The following is a 24,674-nucleotide window of genomic DNA, read 5'->3' on the forward strand; positions in this document are numbered from 1 at the left end:
ATACCTCTTGATTGCATGTATGTGTAAACAAAGCGAGGACCTCCTGAAGCTGTGTTATGATGCTCAGCCATGTGGTCCAAGGTGAGACACATCACAGTGCATCTGGATGTGAGAGTTAAAGGTACGCATTTTATTGCTTCATCAACATTCTGGAAGTCATAAAGTCACTCAAAATACAAAATCATTCATAGACAACAACAAACATAAAGCTTGTATCGGCTTAGTTTGAATGTATAAAATAGTATGATGTTCACAGATTTACTGCTAGTACAGGATTTGGTATCATCCTGCTGGAGACTGTGGTGCTGGGAGATCTCAATTGAAGTTTTAGTTCATGAAGACTGTTAGTTTAGTTTTACGGCGCCCTTAGCAATATTTTAGTAATATCATGGCAGGGGGCATTAGAAATGGGCTTTACACATTGTACCCATGTGGAGAATCGAACCAGGCCCTTCAGTGTGACAATCGAACACTTTAACCACTACGCTACCCCACCTGCCCCCATTACCGGCGATTGATACCCAGATGAGATTCCCTGTTTACCATTCCATGGATGGCAACGTATCAGAAAGAAAAAAGAAAATATTACCTACACAAAATTCATGAGAGTCAATATGAGAATCATGGACCCCAAAAACCATAAATTTACACTGGAAAAAGGATATCACATTGCACAAAGTATAAGGATGGGAAAGTGACATTAACTCGGTGTGCCTAATGGCTGCATGAGATATATGATCCCCTGGGAGTTGAGATTGAAAATGTGATGTGCTGTTGAGATAGACATACGAAAAAAAACAAAGTGCTTAAGTATGCACGTAGACTGAATGGACTATAGAACTATCAAAATATCCATTTAATAATACTGAAAAACTAAATGTAATGCCGAGTCCTCAAAACAATATTTCAAGCTTATCACCAATAAATAGCTACAGCAGCCATGAAGCAGCCATAATTGATATATCATCTACAGCAGATGGTTGAGTCTGTAATGGCCGACACAGCTTGTACAGGAGAGAAACGTATTGTTCATGATATATCCATCAACACATTTGAATCCAAAGTGAAGCTACAGCATGCATATCATTATCATCATGGTCAAGTCTCTTTGTAAATGTTTAACCAAGCCCTGATTTCTCGAAACACACTTTACTACAAACTTTTTACTCAAATCTCAAACTGAGTTTCACAATTTGAAACAGCTGACTTTTTAACTCAACTGCATTTTTGAAATATGAAAGCCTAAACAACTTGAGTGATCTAGCTACAAAATTCAAAGTGTCTCCTATAGTTTGAGTTTTATGACGATTTCAGTTCATTCTGTGAAATGTGTTTTCTCAAATATGAGTAAAAACTCAGACTAAGTTTGTTTCGAGAATTTGGGGTCAGGAAGATATTAATTTTGTAAACCGCACATATTTGAGACTTTATGCGTGAGACAAAACTAGCATGTTGAAATCTGATTTTGAAGTACACAGCTCATATGTTAGATAAGCACCAAGGGTTTTCATATGAGGCTTCAGAAGTTTATGACAGATTATCAACTCCTTCAATTTTGGTGGCTACTAAATGTAGCCATGTGTATCAATCACAAAAAGGTTTGGAATAATAATAAGTAGGTGAGCTTTAGTTTTGCACCGCTTGGGGAATTGAACCCAGGTCTACAGCATGACAAGGGAACACATTAACCACTAGGCTACCCCACGGGCCCTAGGAATAACTGGATTTGAAGTATATAGTTCTTGAAATACTTTTTATAATGTTTTCTTTTATTATTATCATAATTTGTTCAGCTGAGAAAAAGACCAGTCATGCCCCTAAGAGTTTAATTGTTTTTATCAGTTTGTTCAAAGTTTCAGCTCATAATCAAACCAGTCATCATCATGGCCTTGGATGTTATATCACCCCAAAAATTTCCAATGTCATATAAACATACTTTGTCTGGACGCCATGGAAGCCAAATACTCTGATGTAAGTAAGTGGGACAGCATTATCCTAATAATTCATCTTGCCTATTTTAATGTACCAATTTTTTTTGTATACTGTCAATGCAGAGACCCACATAAGCTGCTAATCCAAGTAAAATATGCATAGAAAATTCCCAATTACACATTGTAAAATAATTGTTGTATACCAATTATGCGTTTAAAATGTTACATATACAAGATATTTGAAACACATGCATGCAGGATAAATCAGTATTATGTGACGGAAAAGACATCGATTGCTATCACTTTGTACTAGTAATATATGATGAGTGATGTCTTATGAAATCGTTTCCATTATGTTTAAGTTGGTTTTGATTTGGTATGACATAAGGCAGTACATACCTGATCATACTCAATGATATATACTTAGCTGAAATACCCACTTATTTGAAAACAGACCTGTGAAGGTCCCGGGCTAGAATAGGCCTTCAGTAACCCATGCTTGCCATAAAAGGCAACTGTGCTTGTCGTAAGAGGTGACTAACGGGATCGGGCAGTCAGGTTTGCTGACTTGGTTGACACATGTCATCGGTTCCCAATTGCGCAGATCGATGCTCATGTTGTTGATCACTGGATTTCTGGTCCAGACTCGATTATTTACAGACTGCTGGAATATTGCTGACTGCGGCATAAAACTAAACTCACTCATTCACTTTTTCAAAACAGTGGTAATGGAAAATGAAATACCCATCCAAAATTCATAAAACCCATACCCCAAAAATACAGTGCATACAGTACCCACATAAGCGAAATTGTATCTGGAGCTCTGCAATGTAATTAAAAGTTGATGTCAGACTGAAAAAGTGAATGACTGAGTGACAGGGGTGAAATGACCCATTGCCTGATATCCTGGTCTGGTGTTTTTTTTCTGTCAGGCAAGCTGATTAAAAAAATTGTATATCACCCTATACCAGTGTCCACTTGACTTTCCATTGTTAATTATGTTGTTTATTTAAAAAATCAACAAGAGAATCGGCTGGTATAGTGGAGAATTAGCGATTCAAGAACTATTTCCATCCCTGAGTGAGCATAGTTTTACACATATTCCATCAAAATCAATGACGGGTCACGCCAGAAATTGGATTCACATATGTGCCCATGTACCATGGTCTCAATCCAAAAAGTATTCTTAATGCCACAAGCTGTCCTAACTCTAGTGTCCAAATGTCGTAGCGCTATGAACGTTTTGTGGACCAGTACAAAGTGCCATATAGTTGGAAAATTGCTGACAACAAACAAGCAACACCAGGGTTTGAGAACTGGTGTCCTGAATGAAGTGTTCATAAACTACTATTTTGTATTTAACATAGAACATGAAAAGGTTCTTTAGTACACAATGCGATTTCGAAAGTGGTCAAATATAACACATTTTCCTTGAGTGGCATTTAGAAGCTGGTATGATGACATGTAGCATTTTTTATAGATACACAATAAAGCTACACAATAAAGAAGTTGTCTTTCCATAAAATTGCTCCTCTTTAAATATAACATGCTATATTTTCACTTTCTCAATGAAGTAGAGATTCTTGTACTTTTGTTGTGTGCCATCTGAGATATTAACGTTTCATCGACAAACCTCTAGATTCTAAATAGAAAGATATCTAGATATGAAGGTGAAAATAGGCAGTGGATAAATAGAAACTCACATTAAATCTACAGATACTGCATCAAGTTCACACTTGCCTGAAATACACAGCCATGGTATTCTGTTGGTAATCGTTAGTATCATGAAAATAACAGTCTGAAACATCTAACCTGTTCAAATCTATTTTAACATTTTGTAACACTCACAGATACATCAAACAAATGCTGAATCTAGGGGGATCCTCCAACACATACACAGATGAGGTCGTGTCTCGTGGTCTAACACCAGGACAATGACTAGGTATTTAATTTTGACATTTTCAACATGACAGCTGAATCTGATGGTAGCATACCTTTACAATGACAGCAGTCAGTGTTGACTGGTTGAAATGATCATGTGTACATGTGGTAAAGACAGTTCTTACACTGAGGTGGTGTGAGGTGGTGTGAGGTCCTGTGCATCGAGCTCAAGTCACAATTAGCCTAGAGGTTAAAGCGTTTCTTCGTAATGCCAAAGACCAAGATTTGATTAACCACATGGGTACAATGGGTGATTTGCTGCAATATTGTAAAAAGTGGTGTAAAACTGAACTCACTAATGACCATGATTATGAGGTCATTCATTATTTTCCTCAGATCTGGTTAGAGGGAAATATAACTCTCACATCATAAATGATGTCTTTTTTGTCTGCTCCCAACAGTGTTTTCTTGATTCACTAACCAAGCTCCTGCCTCACTCAACTGCAACAAATACTGCACATTCATGTGTACATTACTTTTGAAATATACATTGCTGCAGTCAAATATTTCACCCTGAGATAACTTCTATCTATGGTTGCTGCATTCTGAGTGTTGAATATAATTTGGAGATGGTTCTTTGATTTACTGGCCGATTTCAATTATTTAGTGGTTGACCTTTCAATTTCAGGTTGGACTGACTAAGCACCATCTGCCATTCCACAAAAACAGAACCAGATAACGGTTGGTGATAAATAGTACTGGAACTGATGAATATGGGAAATAGAGAAGGCATCAATTTTTACTGTACTTTTTTCTAATTAGACTATGTGAGCATGGTTGTGAGCCACTCAGAGATGCCAACCCCAAAGTGTTGCAAATAGTAGTTTCAACATATAACTTAGTAGTTTGACCATCAAATTAGTAGTTAACTAAATAAACAAAATCAAGATGGATTCTGAGAAAAAACTAATGATATTACGGTCATGTGGCTAAATTATTTCCATGGGAACTAAATGTGTCAAATCGCAAAGGTATTGAAATGAGCTTCTCTAAAATTACGTTTGTTACATGCAATCATTGCAGATCAAATATGTCATTAAATAGGATGAATGGACGGTAAGTCCGAAAATGTATTTCATCACTGAAAATGTATGTTTTCATATATATATATATGAGTTTTAATGCGCTTTATTCAAATTTCATATGATTTCTAGTGGAATCGTATTGGCACAGTTTGAAGTTAAAATTCGTAGCGACTACTAAAAAATCGTAGAGGTTGGCGTCTCTGAGCCACTTTTCGCAATATTCCAGCAATATAACGGCAGGAGACACATGTGTTGTAAACATTAAATCCATGTGGGGAATCGAATTGGGTCTTCAGCATGACGAGCAAACACTCTGTAATGATTAAGCTACCCCACCGCCCCTATTCTGATTAGAGTAAGTGAGTTTAATTCTATGTGGCTTTTTGCGATATTTGAACAATATCACAGCAGGGAACACAAGAAATGTGCTGCACACATTGTGCCCATGGGAGGAATCAAACCCAGGTCTTCGGCATGATGAGCAGACACTGCAACCATTAGGCTACCCAACTGCCCCTATTCTAGACAAATGGTTTATATAATCTCGTTGCCCGATGCCCGAGACAAGTCAGTTTTCATTTTGCGCAATCAAATTATGGTATCTTACTTGTCCATGGGCTACTTGTAGGATAATTTCCACATGCAGTTTCCAACTGTAAATAAACTTGGATTTCATATCTGCTCAAAATGTAGCTATTAAATTTCGTAGCAGAGTTATCTTTCGTTGCCATTTATCACATTAACATCGATACCATGTTGATTTATTCTTTGATAATTGCATCATCATGATTTGTCATAAAAATCAGTGTAAATGGAAAATTAGTCAAGAAAAGTTACTTTCTTCAAGTCACTTGCCCTGTGGCATACTTGACATGTAACAAACTACCCTGTTAATTTATACATTATTAATTATCATTGGGTTTAACAGATGGTAAACCACCAATTTTATTACAATGGTTTATGGCACTGTGTACAATTATCACTTTTTCATTTATTATATACAGTTAATGTCACAATTTAAAGCCAAGCAACAGGTTTGGTTGAAAATTAACTGTGAACTGTATTTTCATTTTCATGCTCCAAATGTATGAGAAAAAACAAAAAACAATTGAACGAACAGATGTTTTGCAATGGAACAAGCTTCTTAGCATAATAATTCTGTGCTGTTTCTGAATTCATTTTTCTCCCAGACACAGATACTTAAATAACATAATAACCTCATTTCTGGGGCCACATGAAAAAATCATTTTCTTGTTTGTGACTGGGTGAATGTGTTACTATATTTGCTTTTTAATATCATTTGATAACCTTGTCATGTGACTGCAGGGATATTCATTAGCGGGATGTTGCGCAACAAGCAAATGTGCATGCAGTATGCAAAAAGTTAAAAAAAAAAGGTCAAATGTAGTTGACACAGAAAAAAAATTATTGCATCCTGAAGGACGCACACAGGGATTGGGAACGGGAACTTTGACAATGGACCATTCTCAGAAAAATTAGCCATTTTCTGAATTTAGAATAGGCCACTGCCCTTGTGTCAATAGTAAACTTCAAATTTTAATGGGCCATTTTTCATCCTAATGTGCAATATGGCCCATGGCGACTGTCTTTCCCAATCCCTGCTCACAATATTATTCATTGTATCCACATCACATCCATGACTTTGCTACCAATATGGTTATTTATTTCAGAGCAGTTACATACATCATTTCATCCAAAAGTCTGTATAATCAGTGATTCATTCCAGGGTGTAAAGAAATTAGTTGCCAACAAGCAACTTCAATTATCCTTAGGGCCACTGGGTCTTAACTATTAGATAAAACTGTCTGTCTGTCTGTCAAGGCTCCATTTATGCATTCTGTTTTATCTATGGGTACCAGCTAAAACAGCACAAAGTCTCTGAGTCGAAACATCATTGATCTGTGAAAATGAACATTACCTAAAGGGAAAATGGCCACTACTCAGGAAAAACCAGCACAACATCTCTTTCAGTTTGGTTTTGGGAAACAAACTATGCATATTCAAATATATCAAAAAAATAGTTGTGAAATTTAATCTCATGAAAACATATTTACATTTGCTATTGACCTCTACTGCAATTATTTGACAACCTGATTGGGAGGCATGGCAAATCTTACTGATGAAAACAGTACACACTTTCAAGCCGTAAGCACCAAGCAGACATTCTATGGACATGGCAGACCTGTAGTGGCTGCCAAACAGTTATCATCATTATTTAGTGGTATTTACAAAATTACTCCGTCATTTGTTAGATCAATGAAACAGAATTGATTATGATACTTAATTAGCTATTCAGTATTCAGCGATGTTTCCGGTTCATTCACTATCATCGATTTGTGTTTTCATATAACGTAGCGGAAGAGACTCATAGCAGTACAAATAGGAGTTTTCTCACAACTAACAGAAACAGTTATTGATATATAAGAATTTCTCGTGTCGTTCGTTAGTTCGTTCGTTCGTGAGTTAGTGAGGTTTAACACCACTTTTAGCAATATTCCAGCAATATCATGGTGGGGGACACTAGAAATGGGCTCCACACATTGTACCCATGTGGGAAGTGAAAAGCAGGTCTTGGAAATCAGGAGCAGACCCTTCAACAACTAGGCTATCCAAACGCTTGCACTGTATGTGAACATTAGATAGGCATTCACAAGCAAACACCCTTTAACAATTCCTTTGGGATCTGAAACAACTTAAATAGCTTATCCCCTTTTACACTACTTAGGGTTAGTATTAAGGTTAGTGTTACGTTTCTGTCAGCCACTTATCTTAACTAACTTCAGTGTAATAGTCATCTCATATTACATGGAAATACAACAACAGACTGGTCATACTTGATGGACAATTGTGGACATGGTTTTCACAAAAAATGCAGAGTTCCCCCTTGACATTTATATTTGGGGGTTGGGCTGACACTTGAAATTTTAGGGGGCAGTCAACATCTAAATTTGGGACTGAAACAATTTACTAAGATGTCATTTCAACATTCAAGAGCTAGAGTGGAGTATGTTTATGGTGAAGTCTGACCTCAACAACTGACAATGTATGTGTGGTAACAAGGTGAAAACTTTCCTTTCAGCAAGAACATTAACTGGCTAGCTATTCTCGAAACATTTTTAGCCCTATGAACTTCTTCAGCCCATTCTTAATACTTTGACTACAAGAATAAGGGCCTGATTTATTTTAATTCACTACTTTAAGCAAAGTCACTAACTGGGTTGCATTCAAGATCTCTTGAACTAAAGTGGATCTGCTGAAGTGTACTTGGTAATGGGCTCTACTTCTGAGGCAGCTGAGAATATATTCAAGCATAAATCACTATTCCATGAATAATCTTATAATTCATCATTTCTTAAGTTGCATTTTTGCAGGAACTTCAGCATCAGTTTTCAACAGTTGACATTGGTGACATTTTGTTAAAACACTGTTGGAAATAGGAAAAAAATGTTTTTTCACATTTATCTCTACAATTGATGAAGTCGATAGGTAAAAGTGTGAAATATCTGTTAACCTAAGTTTGGCCTACCTACAGTTTCAGTTTAAGGAGATAGGGAACATTATAAAGGGACTTTACTGAGAAGAGATTAGTGCAGAAATGAACAATGCAGACTTTTTGTAAAGCCAAATCGACTTATTTGGAACAGACCATGGCTTTAAGCAAATTTGTGTGCAATGATATTTTATTACAATTAATGGGCACTTTTTAAATGAAACTTAGCTTCATTATAAACGATAGCTGACATAAAAAATAATAACTTTCCTGCTGAAACTACTAAGGATGTAGCTACCATGGACTCTATCACTTAAAAAGAGAGAGGTAGGAGGGGTAATCTCAAAAGCAAAACCAGGACAGGTGTTGCAGACAATGGCTGGGCTCAGGGATACATATATCAGCTAATATATGTAATGATAATCTCCTAGGGGAATTAAACTGCAGAAGTATACAGTATGTCATTACAGTTTACAAATAATATTCAGTCATGTGGACCTTCTGGTGGTCATGCAAGTTATATATTATAAGACATTTAATACAATGCTTTCCTGTGGGTATCAGGTATCATATCCTTTTAAATATCTCAACATACACTTTATGAAAGAAAGACACTTAAGATGTTAATCAATAGATGAGACATATTCAACACACATGAAAAAGCAAAAATTATCTCTGAGATGGCCCCTTGTGCCAGTAGGTAGGGCATGCATTTCATGCCGGGTGAGTTGACTTTCCATCATACCTGGCTGAGCAACGTAACTGACATCTATTGTCTGATCTATTTTTTTTGAGCAGTTAATCAATTTTTTTCAAAGTTTTACCCAATTTTATGAGTAAAGATGCTTTTCTGGAAAACCTCTTATGCATCCCACTGAATGTCCTGCTTGGCCAAAGTGATTTATTTGCAGTTGTTTCAATTTTAGAGATACTGAGTAACTAACTAAAAACATTTTTTTTCTATTTCCGACAGTATACTTTAGGTACCCGTTCCTACACCTGTTTATCCACAATAATTTTGCATGCTCGGGTGTTGCATGGTTCAATTTGAAGGTTTGGATTAACAAAGCATCCTTAGCTTACAATTTACTAAATGATAAGGTGTTTATTATCACGTAGTTTAGGGATCTTCATGGTAGGTTTACCATTAATGTACTTCAAGTAAAGGTTCAAGCCTCCCTTTTACAAAGCACAAGTACATTAACTGTTGTGGTTGTGACTCGTGTGAAAGTGAGTTGGCCAATCAGCGACTAATTGCACTTACTCAGGTCTGCTGAAGTGAGCTTGATAACTAAATGTGCTCTACTTCTGAGGCAGTTGAGAATATTTTCAAGAATGATTACTCTTGCATAACTACTTTTAAATTTTGTGAAATAGCGTTCTCGCATGAACTATGGTGCTCGTTTTCTACAGATGAATTATGAATGGTGACATTTTGCTAAGGTTCCGGGTTAGCCTGCAGTGGATGCACCAGTATTTCACCCGTACATTCAGGACGATAATGCATGCTCGGGGTGTTGCATGGCTCATTGTGCAGGTTTTGACAAAGCATACTTTGATTAAACGATAAGACGTTTATTGTAATGCTGTGCTAGATCTTCACAGACAAGCGCCGAAATGCCACTGAAAGTGACAGGCGTCATAGACAAGAACACAAATTCCGACGGAAAATGAAAACGAAATATCTACAGTCAGGTTTCCGGAATGTAGTCACTCACCAGGAAGGAAGGACACCTCCTCCACCTCATTGTCCGACATGGCTGTCTGGTGGTAATCAACTGTCAGTGACTGTTCTCTTCCGCACGTTGTTTACATCAGATGTGTTATAATGACCGTGATGTACTCTAACGAAAACCTGTGTTTTTCGCCATTGTTAACGTCTTTGTTTCTTAGTTTTACACAACTTTGTATAGCGTGTTAGGCGACACCAGTGATTAACACGCCGCCTTATATACGGTGAAACCAATATTTTCTCCGCTATAACCGAATTATTGTTGAGACTATCACGTTAATTATGAAAATTCTGGGAAGATAACCCACGTCCATTTCAATGTGGAGACCCTCTAGTGAGTATTGTAGGCCATTCATGGCATTTCCTTTCTGCTGAGCGAGTAACTGGATGAATTTAGTTTTTCGACGCTTACAGCAATATTCCAGCAATATCACGACAGGAGACACCAGAAATAGGCTTCATACATTGTATCTATTGGGGGAATCGAACTCTGGTTCCGCGTGACGAGCGAACACTTTAACCACCGGGCTACACCACCGCCCCCGTTTGCTTAATACATGTGCAGAGAAGAACAAATGGATTTCCAGAGTGATATTTTTGCAACAAGTACAAACTGTATTACTTGTGCCAAAATATAAATCTTTAACGAAAACAAGTCACTATGGTCTGTGCTGCTTTTAGCAATATTCCAGCAATATTCCAGCAATATCAAGGCGGGCGACACCAGAAACGGGTTCCAGTTAGAAACCAAACCCGCAACTGACACAATAGACAGTTACGTTTATTCTAACAGTGAAAATATAGCGCCCTTAACCGTGACACTCGCTTCTACAAATAGTAACTATATACACTGCTTTATACACGTTCAGGGAACGATACGTTCTGTTTGTATAAATGAATATAAACTATACATGGACAGGTTTTCGATTTCTTTAGCATTTGAACTGTTTAGCAGTTGTGAAAACTTAGGCCTGTTCGGATGGACATAATATTTTTCTTTTATATATTTGCTTCGAAGATGACTGTAATTGGGGCATACAGGAAGAAACTGATAGTCGTCGTCATTTGCATATGTATTACATATAAGAAGTTACAAGGTCTATACTGGCGTCTCCTATAATTACGAATATCAGCTGAAAAAATAATATAAACAGTTCTTTTCATATGTATGCTTGTTGTTTTTAAATGAAAATAATGATTGCTTCATATCAGTCACCCAGTCTTTTTATCCATTTATATCGGGGCGGTGGGGTAACCGAGTGGTCAAAGCGTTCGTTCGTCACGCCGAAAACCCGGGTTCGATTCCCCACATGGGTACGATGTGTGAGGCCCATTTTCTGGTGTGCCCCGCCGTGATATCGGTGGAATATTGTTGAAAGCGGCGTAAAACCAAACTCACTCACTCACTTATCCATTTATATCACACAAGAGCATCATATTATAACATTTCTTTGGTAAGCGATGGGTTGGCATTACTTTAACTTGATCCAATGCCGAATTACGTCACAATAATAATAAATACAGTTCGATCTACCACATGTATAAAGTGATAAAGCACACTTTCGCCCTGAACTAGTATAGTTAAGCACGAGGACGTTTGCGCGCGTTAAACCCACCACACAAGAACAAACATCTGGTAGTCCCGAAATTATTTCCAGTAGGTCATCTTGGAAAATAGAGATTCAATTTTTGCATTCTTAAAGAGATTGACCATACCATGTTGATAGTTTCTGGATGTATGTATATAGGTACACGCATATAAAAGATCTTTATTAAAACCAAACAAGGATTTATCAAATAAAATGAATATGCTGTTTTCAGTTATTCTTTTCAGTTGTATAAATTCTACAAAAAAATGAAATATAATCGGCGAAACAGTGTGTATAGTCCGTGTCATCACACCAAGTTTCAATGAAGCCAACAATGTCAGCTGTTTCAAAGTATTCCATGAAGTCATTATTAAATATTTATGTTTGTTTCAAGCCGGATACATTTCAAAATATGAAATTAGCAGACTTGTCCAAGTATGTATGATTGTCATTTTGGTCATTTGATTTCGTTTTCCGTTGATACGTCCAAAAATCATCTAGACCCAAGCCACGCCCTTATCTGCGATAACTCCTGCTGGAGCGACGAGGGCCTCATCGGAGATCACGTCTCTGATAATATTGTTATAGTGTCTACTTTCGGACAGCCATGTCCAAATATTTCTACAGACCAAAATCTATGTAGCCAGGCTATATGATATTTAGTTATTGTTATTCAATCTGCAATCCTGATCTTTATCACTACCGCAGAGTACATTGTTTGGTCAGCTACCTTGTTCCTCTTTGTCACTACCATTAATTACTGTATATGACATTTGTGCTTTTATTTGTCATCCCCCTTGGCTGTGTCTGTCATCACATCAACTGTAGAAGGAAGTGCTATTAGTTTCGCTATCTGTCCATTGTTGAATCTTTTGTTGTTAAAAAACTATATATATATGTATGCTCATATCTGTACTGGACGTGAGATATGAGATGTGAGTGTGGAGACCGGCATTCCGACTATCTTTGTAGGGACGACCGCGAGCAGGATTATGTCGCTCGCAGGAAAGGCCCTGGGGTTGAGCTGGAAGTCCGCTCACCTCATTCATGTATACTTGTTTGTCATGTCTTGTGAAAACGACTAAAGAAGTTTGAACAACTAAACTGTGACTTCGTCATCATCAACGTATTCATTTGTCTCCGTCAACGTAGTGTTCATCAAAATCATGAGCCGACACTCAGGCGAAGCATCAACTATACATGAACTCGTTGACAAATTAATAAAAACCTATTTCTACATTTTATGAAATGTACGTGCACACATATTTGAAGGAATTGTAAGGGATTGTCTTGTTCATTGAATATGTTTGTGTCGTCTTATGGACAAATCAATCATGCATATTAATTGATTGGCCAGGTGCGCGTTTGTCAGGAACGTTTTAATGACTTGTAGTGTCCTAATCGTTGACGCCATCTTTGTAATGTTTAAGATTTCCTAAAGCATTTATAACAGGTCCATCGGGGTCCTAAATGTTGAGCTATTTACGGCACAGTGCCAAAATACTCATAAAAAAGTAGGGGAACCGTACTTTCAATGTACGATTGTCGAAATTGGGAGATATATTAGATTGAATCAATGTTGATACAATAATAATGGATGTTTTGAGAATGCATCACCACATGGATTTCGAACCCGTGTCTTCGGCGTGACAAGCGAACGCTTTATCCACTAGGCTACCCAACCGCTCCAAGATGAACTATTCGTCCCTCACTTCTCCTTGTTCTTTTGGCTGATTTTGACATTACAGACAATAATGTACTTTAATGGTCTATAAAAAATCTACTTCTAAATATCTAATGTCACATCAATATAATTGTTTACATAACCTATACCGCATATTCCTTGACAAGACAGTGAACTTACATGTTTGAAAAATTCGAAAGTCAACCACTCACTCACCACTCGAAAGGCCTCCGCAGCAATACATTTAAATGAACTCATTTATATAAACCTTTTATATGAACCATCATTTTTTATGAATTATAAATGCCAGCGATATTAAGGAGGTGTCGGGGTTAAAGTGTTCGCTCGTCACGCCGAAAAATATACATGTTTAGAGGCTAAGCGTTAGTCGTTATGCAAGGCAGATAAACAAAGCTGACATTAATTGTTTACCCCGTTGACGCGTTGCACAGATGATATGAAATCTCCATTTAGCACGTACGTGCTTACAGAGTTATTTCCCTTGTACTGCCCCAGGTGGTCTGAAGCTCGTCCTATTTCACGTTAGACAATATCGACCAGCGCACAGGGGTTATAGATACGTTGTTGGGATAAAGAAACACTTCGCCTTCTGTCATCATTACTGACCCTGGGATGAAGCCAAAGGAGTATTTATACCACTGTCTGTCATTTAAGGGAGTGACGTTCTCTGATCGATCCCTGTCACGCCCTTCATAGATCAGATTGGGTCACGCCACAAATCATTGCTGTCAAATGAGATTTGTAATGACGAGTAATGCTAGGGTAATTAGTCAAATAAAGCGTCAATTTCGGTTTATGATTTAGTTATCTACAGGTATACGTAAGCTTCAGTTTTTACACTGTTGTCAATGGCAGTGTGTCATTTAGGTAAATATAAATGTTACGTGTGTATATTATCACTTGTAACTAAGCATGGTACATATTTAAGTTGGAGCGGGGGTCATCTCAATGTAAATAATTATTTTTGTGACATGGTTGTTGGCATGTATGAGTGTGTTTAGTCACGAAACACCAACACAACTGCTGTTACAACATGTAGTGCTACTGCACTACTGCTACTGCAGCAACTACTACTGCTATCGCTACTACTTCTGCAGTAACTACTACTACTACCGCTACCACAACTGCAGTAACCACTACGACTACCGGTATCATTACTGCGACAACTACTTCTGTTACCACTGCTGCTACTACTATTACTAGTGCTACAACTGCAGCCACTACTACTGAAGTAACTACTACTGCTACAACTACCGCTACTACTACTGCCGCAACTACTGCTGCTACTACAATTATCACTGCTACAACGACAACTATTACTATTGTTTCTACTTCTGTTACCACTGCTAGAACGACAACTATTACTGTTGTTTCTACTTCCGTTACCACTGCTACAACGACAACTATTACTATTGTTTCTACTTCCGTTACCACAGCTACAACGACAACTATTACTATTGTTTCTACTTCCGTTACCACTGCTAGAACGACAACTATTACTGTTGTTTCTACTTCCGTTACCACTGCTAGAACGACAACTATTACTATTGTTTCTACTTCCGTTACCACAGCTACAACGACAACTATTACTATTGTTTCTACTTCCGTTACCACTGCTAGAACGACAACTATTACTGTTGTTTCTACTTCCGTTACCACTGCTAGAACGACAACTATTACTGTTGTTTCTACTTCCGTTACCACTGCTACAACGACAACTATTACTATTGTTTCTACTTCCGCTACCACAGCTACAACGACAACTATTACTATTGTTTCTACTTCCGTTACCACTGCTAGAACGACAACTATTACTGTTGTTTCTACTTCCGTTACCACTGCTAGAACGACAACTATTACTGTTGTTTCTACTTCCGTTACCACTGCTAGAACGACAACTATTACTGTTGTTTCTACTTCCGTTACCACTGCTAGAACGACAACTATTACTATTGTTTCTACTTCCGTTACCACAGCTACAACGACAACTATTACTATTGTTTCTACTTCCGTTACCACTGCTAGAACGACAACTATTACTGTTGTTTCTACTTCCGTTACCACTGCTAGAACGACAACTATTACTGTTGTTTCTACTTCCGTTACCACTGCTAGAACGACAACTATTACTATTGTTTCTACTTCCGTTACCACAGCTACAACGACAACTATTACTATTGTTTCTACTTCCGTTACCACTGCTAGAACGACAACTATTACTATTGTTTCTACTTCCGCTACCACAGCTACAACGACAACTATTACTGTTGTTTCTACTTCTGTTACCACTGCTACAACGACAACTATTACTATTGTTTCTACTTCCGTTACCACTGCTAGAACGACAACTATTACTGTTGTTTCTACTTCCGTTACCACAGCTACAACGACAACTATTACTATTATTTCTACTTCCGTTACCACTGCTAGAACGACAACTATTACTGTTGTTTCTACTTCCGTTACCACTGCTAGAACGACAACTATTACTGTTGTTTCTACTTCCGTTACCACTGCTAGAACGACAACTATTACTATTGTTTCTACTTCCGCTACCACAGCTACAACGACAACTATTACTATTGTTTCTACTTCCGTTACCACTGCTAGAACGACAACTATTACTGTTGTTTCTACTTCCGTTACCACTGCTAGAACGACAACTATTACTGTTGTTTCTACTTCCGTTACCACTGCTAGAACGACAACTATTACTATTGTTTCTACTTCCGTTACCACAGCTACAACGACAACTATTACTATTGTTTCTACTTCCGTTACCACTGCTAGAACGACAACTATTACTATTGTTTCTACTTCCGTTACCACAGCTACAACGACAACTATTACTATTGTTTCTACTTCCGTTACCACTGCTACAACGACAACTATTACTATTGTTTCTACTTCCGTTACCACTGCTAGAACGACAACTATTACTGTTGTTTCTACTTCCGTTACCACTGCTACAGCGACAACTATTACTATTGTTTCTACTTCTGTTTTCCACAGCTACAACGACAACTATTACTCTTGTTTCTACTTCTGTTACCACAGCTAATATTACCATTATGAATACACTGCTACTGCTGCTAATGAGTCGTCCGGTGTTTTACGCGGCTTTCGATTACGACAGGTGCCCACGGGAATGGGCTTCACAGATAGTAACACACTGGCAACGATCAAGTTTAAAAATTCTTAGGGCTACGAACGTTTCGAGAATATAGGAGCTGGTCTTTATGAGTTGCGTCTGAAATCACTGGATCTATTTCAAGTATAGACATTACGATCTCCTATATACGTACGCTGACACACGTACTCAACTAAAACGTTCCTTTCAATATTTGTTCTCCAAACAAGTGCCCAGTAAATCAAATACAGGTTTTGAGACGACCCACAGTAGACGTCCGTGATTCCACGCTGTTAGCGACACGGTGTTTGATCACGTGACCCTCCCGTCATTGCCGAGGAATGTCAGGCGGATCGGCCTTGCCTGTGGTTCTGCCCCGCTGGCGATTTCTTGGCCTGACAACCCTTGATCGGCTTACTTCAACTGGGACTCACGAAACCTGACTTGCAACTGAAGTGTTCTGTTGCCATTCATGAATATTCTCAACTAGGGGTGTTTTCCATCGCTATCTGTATGCTTTCCAACACCAGCTGCAAAACACTCTGTCGCGCACACGCACACTCACGCGCGCACGCACATACGCTTGTATTGACCTGTTGATAACGTGATTCCTTAAAAATTTAGAGACAGTTGTATTATACCAACATTAGAAAGCTGTATTATTGTTTAAAACATGCTATTATAGAGAGGTTACTACACGAAAAAGTGTAATTTGGCACGAGTTTCGTATAAAACGTACGGCGCATTTACTTGGGTGTAATATGAGCTATATTGTCCATTTTATTCACGTACACGTGTGAAGTAAAACACGGTAATCAAATGTGACGGAAATGTGTTGATTGACGCCATGTCCTGTTGATTAATGATGTCACAGACGACAAAATCTAGAAACAATGGTTGCAGGGCAGAAGAGATGTGTGCACATGTGCACAAATGGAAAAACATATTATCCGCTGCCCAGTCTCCGCCGAGAAGCGGTATCGCTTACAGTCGTATGACGTCATAATATAATGCAAGCAGAGCACGGAGTTAAGAAAAACGTTCAATTCTCTGTTTTGAGTTCATTGTGTAGACAATTATTTTACCGACTTTCACTGCATTACTTGAACTGTTTTATACTTTGAATCGTTTGCACGCGTATCTTAAACATAGTTAGTCATTTTTTAGCAGTTTTAAGCTTGTTAGAACATACTTCACTGATGTTACAGTCGAGGGGCAGACGCCATTTTGTTTACGTGTCATGTAGTCGGTGAGGAGGTTATCGATCTTCCAAATGAAATGATATTTTGTAAATTTAACAGGTTATAAGATAAATACGCTGTCTGATGTGCGCTTTTTTGTGTGGCAGAGGTACCGGAACAGGTATGCAAACAACTTATACTATAACATGTGTGCAGTATGTTTCATGTATCTGCACTTACTGTCTTAATGTGTCTAAAAGGACCCATTGCTGGACGTTACTTGTGAATTATCTACCGAATGTAACATGTTATATTTGGAATTAAGCGTTCTCGGTACGGTACAGACTCTAGTACTTTTGTTAGGTTCAGTCCCATCAGTCCCAGGGTGAGGCACCGAATCGCCAGCACGCAGTCCAGTCTAACCCCGTCAGCTCACTGGACGTTGAAGTGGCTGAGTGGGTTTGACGGTTGACTTTATGTGCTGGCTTTTACAAACTGTCTCAGATGCTGTACTAGAATCTGTTTTTACTGAGCAAGTGTATTCCCAAATACAGAGAGTGAGTTTAGTTTTACGCCGCTGGTAACAGTTATAGCATCTACATCGAAAAGTCGCTTCTATTGCAATAAAGACAGTTTGAAAAAACACAACTATTTACCAGCTATGACGGCGATTTTTAAATAGGTATGGACACCACGAGCATCAATTCACTTTATCGGGACGTATGACACACAATGAAACAAGCCACTGGGACACGCCACCGAATCCATACATTCCTGTAGTAACAAGCACAGACCGATGGGACCCTCAGCTGTTACCGGAAATCCTGGGGAGTCAAATTACAGACATCAAGTTATGTCAATGTCAATGTCAAAACGGAAGCTATTTAATAAGATTTTGTGGAATGCGATCCAGACTGGTTTGTAGCTTATCATATCATGTTTATCATTTAGTAGTCGTCAGAGAAGCTACTAGTCTGTTTAATACCCGTGAAGATCCAGGTTACAATTGGTCTCCACCAACCCAGGCAACTAATGGAATCGGGTGGTCAGGCTGGCTGACTTGGTTGACACATGTTATTGTATCCCAGTTTCCCAGTTTCGTTTAGAGGGAGCCACCATAATGCTGAGATTTTGGTGAGTGTGGCGTTAACCACTACCACCACCACCAACATCAACATCAACAACAACAACAACAAACCAAAAAGTGCGACTGGCTAGTATGCATTCTTCGTCACGCACAAATAATGTGTTGGGACGCAATGACGTCATTAAAAGCCTGGGCCAATGGCAAGCCGTTTTCACATTTATTAAGAAATTAAATATATCTTCAATTGTTTTAAACATATCTGTCTTTCATTTAAAGACATCGATTGTGTTTAAAGATATCTGTAAATCATTGAAGATATCTTTAATCTATTTCTCATATCCAAAGTAAAATTACTGATATCTCAAAATGTTATAAAGATATCCAAAACATATTTCATGATATCTCTAAATGTGTTAAGATATCTGTAAAACAATCACAACCGTAGTGTACATAATTCCATTAACTGAAGATATCTTGAAATAACTAATACATATGTACAAATGTATTACAAATATCTTCAGTTAGGGATGTCTTTACTTCGTTTAAAGATATTTCTATTACAGACATTTCAAAATCAAATTATAGATATCAGTAATAGTTTTGCAGATATCTTTAAATCAAAGGGCGTGAAACGATTTGAAGATATCATCAAATACTTCCGGCTACTTCGATTAGAGATATCTTCAATTCTTGCTATTACTGACATTTAAAATCAAACTATAGATATCACTAATAATTTTGGAGATATCTTTAAATTAAAGGGCGGGAAACGATTTCCAAATATCTTCAAATACTTCCGGCTACTTCGATTAGAGATATCTTCAATTCTTGCTATTACTGACATTTAAAATCAAACTATAGATATCACTAATAATTTTGGAGATATCTTTAAATTAAAGGGCGGGAAACGATTTCCAAATATCTTCAATTACTTTCGGTTCCAATATGGTGACCATGTGCATAGAAAACTCGTGCAGGAGCCATCTGCACAGCGCGCCAAGCAATCCAGTGAGTTGAGGAGACTGAAAGCGGCGGTGAATTTCACGACAGGCTGTCTTTAAATGGGGAGGAACCTTCCAAGATTACACATAAACTACTGACGGGAAGTTACAATGGTGAGAACAGTTTACTTGTCCGTATCCTCCTATGGCTGATTTTTTGACTCATAAGCAACATTTCTAAATACATGAACGACTGTGGGACGCAACAAACTTCTTAGTTACCTCTGCCCTCCGAAGTCCGACAATATATATATATATATATATATATATTGCTGAGTGCGGCGTAAAACTAAACTAAACTCACTCACTCACTCACAATCATCTCCGAACTGTTGCAAGTGTTGAGAAAATAACCTGGTCACTGCAGAGTAAAAATAGAGCAAACAGAGAAAGCTTGCACGTGCTAGGACAGTATCCATACTCCAAGTATTGGACGGATGCACTTAACGAATGCATATTTCAATATACTGGACATTGTTATCACCAGGTAAACATCTAGACATGTTAAATAAGGTGAATAAGGAAGAATATGTAAATTTGTATTTTCAAAATATGTGTTACTATCAGTACAGTAACTTCTGTCCCTGCATTGACGATGATATACACTATTTTCTGTTGATGTAAGAATAACCCAAACCGTAATCTTCTCACTAGCGAGTATTTATAATCACATCTAAAGTTGCCAGTAGCATTCCAAGTAATATAGGCTATTTACCTTTATATCGCCTTGAATGTATAAAGGATGACACGGATAGCTGACACGACTAAACTCTTAACACAAATCTCAGTGTCTCCCTATATCGCCTGACATAAAAACACTAACTTTGGAAATATTCCAGAGTAGACTTTGGGAAATATCACCATCGTACATCTCTCCATTCAGTATGATGTTATAGGCAGTGTTTGAAAAAGGACAGAGGCATCTGTAGTGTCTGTCCTTGGGTTCCGGACAGTCGTTGGCTAGAACGATAAGGAGCTTGCCCACAGCGTGTCAAAATTAGTTGGGTTGGCAGATGTAGACAAAATCGACTATCTTCCCGCCTTCTATAAACGCGAGAAAGCACAGCAACTAGAGTTCCAGAATCTAGCGAGGGATTTGGGTGGTGAGGTGAGACCCTATTGCTCCAGGATTTCTTTCTCTCGGTTGGAAAGCAAGACGTGGGGATACTTCACCAGCAGGTCGTGAACTATTCTGCCATGTTGGGAGTTGGCTCGGAGCTGCCCCGAATTCGCTTATATCAGGTTTGCGAATTGTGGTATTTCCTCTTCGCTTCCGGGAGGGACAAACGACTTGATCGGATCTCGGCATAGGTTTCGAACGATAGCTTGGTTCCTGGCATTGTTCTGTATCTATGTACCTGTACGTACCTGATTGGGGTGCACCTTCGCAGGTGGTTTTTTGTGTGTCTATCTTAAGCCCATTCTTAACACATTGGATACGACCAAAGTTAAGAATTCTTAGGTCTAGGAACGAGTCTATAAGAAGGGCTCAGGCAGGTCTCGGTATAGAATAACAGTATATCGGATCCCCAGGGGTAATGAGGAAGTGGGGTAGGGATGGTTATGAGAAGTCCATTGGAATGTGACAGATTACAGGAAACACATTACTGATACGATATGCCCTCCGAAGACCCACAGCCAGAAAGCTAAACAAGAGCTACTGAGGATAGTCATGTAAACATGTTTACACACACTATTACGTTGCTACGTCAACAACAGAAAGTATGACTGTGTGTGATTTTTTGACAATTTATGAATAAATTTGTGGAAAACTGACACGCACTAACAAACATATGTACAAAAAATATAGATATCTCCTGATCAAATCAAATACACAGTTGGCACATGACAGTCATTAAATGTATTTGTATCTCCAGGTCACACATAGCTTGTGGATCATGCTCTGTACCCAGAAGATAAATACACGAATACCATTGACATAATACTTCCTATGTACTTCAGGCCTGCCATCTTTCTTACCTATCCATGTTTCAAAGTATAGGTTATGTCGGTCTGACATACAGACGCTGCAGCAAATATGGACAGGAAAGTCCACGCATGTCAAGAAAATGTGACTCTGAAAATGAAGTACGTCTCAGGGTCAGTGGGTACCATTGGGTCAGTGAGGTTAGTTTAGTACAGGATGGGTATATCTCAATTGTTTTCAATCCAAACTGCATTAAAAATACTTTATACTATATCACTAGAATTATCATTTTGTCATGTATATGCATATATTCTTATAGCATTCACTAGACCTACCCCTCTGCCATATGTAAATGCTGTGGCATTCACTAGGCTTATCACTTTTCTATATGTGTATCGTTATAGCATTCACCACAAATATCACTCTGCCGTACATATGTACAGGTATATATAGTATTCGCTAGGACTATGTCTCTGCCATGTGTAAATGTTATGGCATTCACTAGAACTATCATTCTGCCCTATATAACTGTTTTGATATTCACTATAATTGCCTCTCTACAAACGATTCCGATCTTAAATGGTACTTTTTGACAACTGACCCTTCATAGCATAATGACCCAAAGCTATCTAAGCTCCAGTCGTCTTTATATGACTTTCCCTAAATGCACTTTCAGCATTGTCGACTCTCTACAGCTTACTGGACCTGGACTGAGGGAGGCAGATGATAGTTTCACGTTCCACCGATGTGGTCGAGTCGATAATACAATATCACAGACACACTCATTCCAGTCTACATCACTACATGTTTCTGTCGCTGGAGAACTGAGTGGTGACTTTGGAGCTAAGATATGTTCACGTCACCGTGATTTTGGACGACAGTATTTGAATACACGATTCACACTATTCCGTACTTTTTGTGCGTACTATATTCAGTACACTAAGAGACAACGAAGTGAAACTCACGTCAAACGCAATTTGACTGAACTATTATATTAAGTACCTAAACAAGAAAAAAAGCCCCACACGGTTCGTTATGAAGATAGTTTACGATAATTTATCATGTACTCTCATTCAGTCAAGTATATAATTAGAAAAATTACTCACTTTACGTTTTAATTAATATATTGTTCAATAAACAATCTATTGGCAATGAAAATATAATATGAATAGCGTAAAATAGACAACAATTAGTCAAAGATAATGATAAAGCATTATGGATATAACATTCGGGTTTCTTAAAGACTAACTAGTCCCATGAAACGGACAGTTAGTTTCTCAAGCATCCACGGACAGTCGTTTGTAACTCCGTAAAGTGTTTTTGAATAGTTATCAGACATTTCACAAAAGTCAGTGAGTACAGCTACAGAAATATTATATAAATATTATATATAAATAAATATAATATATAAATCTCCAGTGTATACGTTCCGATATATGGGCACTACTAGAGATTTATCGAAACGTGTATTCTGGAGATTAGATTCTTGGTAAGTGAGTGAGTTAAAGTTTTTAGTCCTAGGAGATACCGTCTTGACAGTAAATTTTGTACAATACCCTTACAGTGTTATGTACGGAAGCCTATTAGGGCCACGCTCCGCTATTATTCGGCATCTTGTATTTTGAAAATTCAACTTAATAATAGCGAACACTCTCCTACCCAGAGTTCTACGGAAGATGCTAAGTTGAATTTTCAAGATACAAGATGCCGAATAATATCGGAGCGTGGCCCTAATAGGTATCCGTAGAGTTCCAAGTGGCGAGCCAGCATAGTATCTCTGCCACAGGCCAGAAAGATGTGACGATTCCTCACATTTTACACAGTACAGTCAATATAATGTACAGATTTCATAACTGTTTTATTTTTTATGAGTCTACACATTTAATTAAACATCTTTGTTAAAACGGTTCCGTTTCACAGAGAAATTATCCTAAAACTTGTAACGATATTTCGATCTGCGACCCTTTGTTTACGTGGGTTGTACGGCTCCTAATGCTGTCATCGAAGCCCAAAGGATAGCAAACAATGCAGGCGTTTTGAAATATAAATATGTATTGTCATAACCTTACTGACTCAGTTGTAGCAAAATATTTACGTAACAGTGAGTGTTTATGAAAGTAAAAACAAATCAGTAACTTTATCAGCTCGTGGTGATTTATTTGATATCTAAAGACACTCGGGTGGGATTCTCTATTTATACTCATATATTGGTCTGTTTGTACAGTCGGTAACTGTTGAGGTGACGAGGAAGTTACAGAGACAAGCTTCATTATCATTCGTGTCGGGTTGTGCACGTGAACTCACCCACATCGATCGAGTGAGATATCTACATTTATCACGTGTTTGTTGGTATTATTTGGAATAGATAAACATAAAATTAAACTGATTGTCATGAACCGATAAACTCAGACGAAAGCAGGAAGCATTCCAGTGTTATGCCGACAACTCAACTTCTTCCCTAGTCTGGCCCCTTCTTTCGTTGTATGAATTAGTGATCGTGATTGTCAACAGGGTAGACTTGCGCAGTTTAAATGATAATTTCTTTAACAAACTTGCGCCCCAATCTAGACTTGCCTTTCTAGGGGTCTGAATTATTATACATCCACAGGTTCTGCATTCAGTACAGTCTTGGGGCAAGGCCATGGGTGTCCCAAGTACAGCTCATTACAGGGCTGTAGTCTCCCTAGCACATTGGCAGTAGCAGTAAACTGTCAATCAGACTGTTCGCACTTAGTGTCTGCTAATGTTGGGAAAACAATGTATGGATCGTTTTTATTGTAGTGAGGGCAATAAAAAAAGTGTTGTTCATCCATATACCGATATCCTCCTTTAACGTTCGAAATAACCGCCGGCCCGGAGGCCCAGCACCAGTTGTAATTGTATCGGGCTAGCAGTTTCAAATATGTGGAGGTCT

The 24,674-nt window shown here is 38.1% G+C and overlaps 1 protein-coding gene across 2 annotated transcripts in view; it reads right to left on the bottom strand.

Moving 5' to 3' along the window:
* LOC137260250 (endoplasmic reticulum aminopeptidase 2-like) overlaps positions 1-10,227 on the bottom strand; it is a 51,325-nt gene extending 41,098 nt beyond the window's left edge. The window contains exon 1 of one of the 2 annotated variants that reach the window (XM_067797946.1): positions 10,127-10,227. In XM_067797946.1, coding sequence (XP_067654047.1) covers positions 10,127-10,166 — 40 coding nt within the window. In that variant the 5' untranslated portion in view covers positions 10,167-10,227. The remainder of the gene's footprint in view (positions 1-10,126) is intronic. The other variant, XM_067797945.1, reaches the window with a different exon arrangement.
* Between the last annotated feature and the right edge of the window lie 14,447 nt (positions 10,228-24,674).

This window comes from Haliotis asinina, chromosome 13, assembly GCF_037392515.1.
Source record: "Haliotis asinina isolate JCU_RB_2024 chromosome 13, JCU_Hal_asi_v2, whole genome shotgun sequence".
In the NCBI taxonomy this organism is placed as follows: Eukaryota; Metazoa; Mollusca; class Gastropoda; order Lepetellida; family Haliotidae; genus Haliotis; species Haliotis asinina.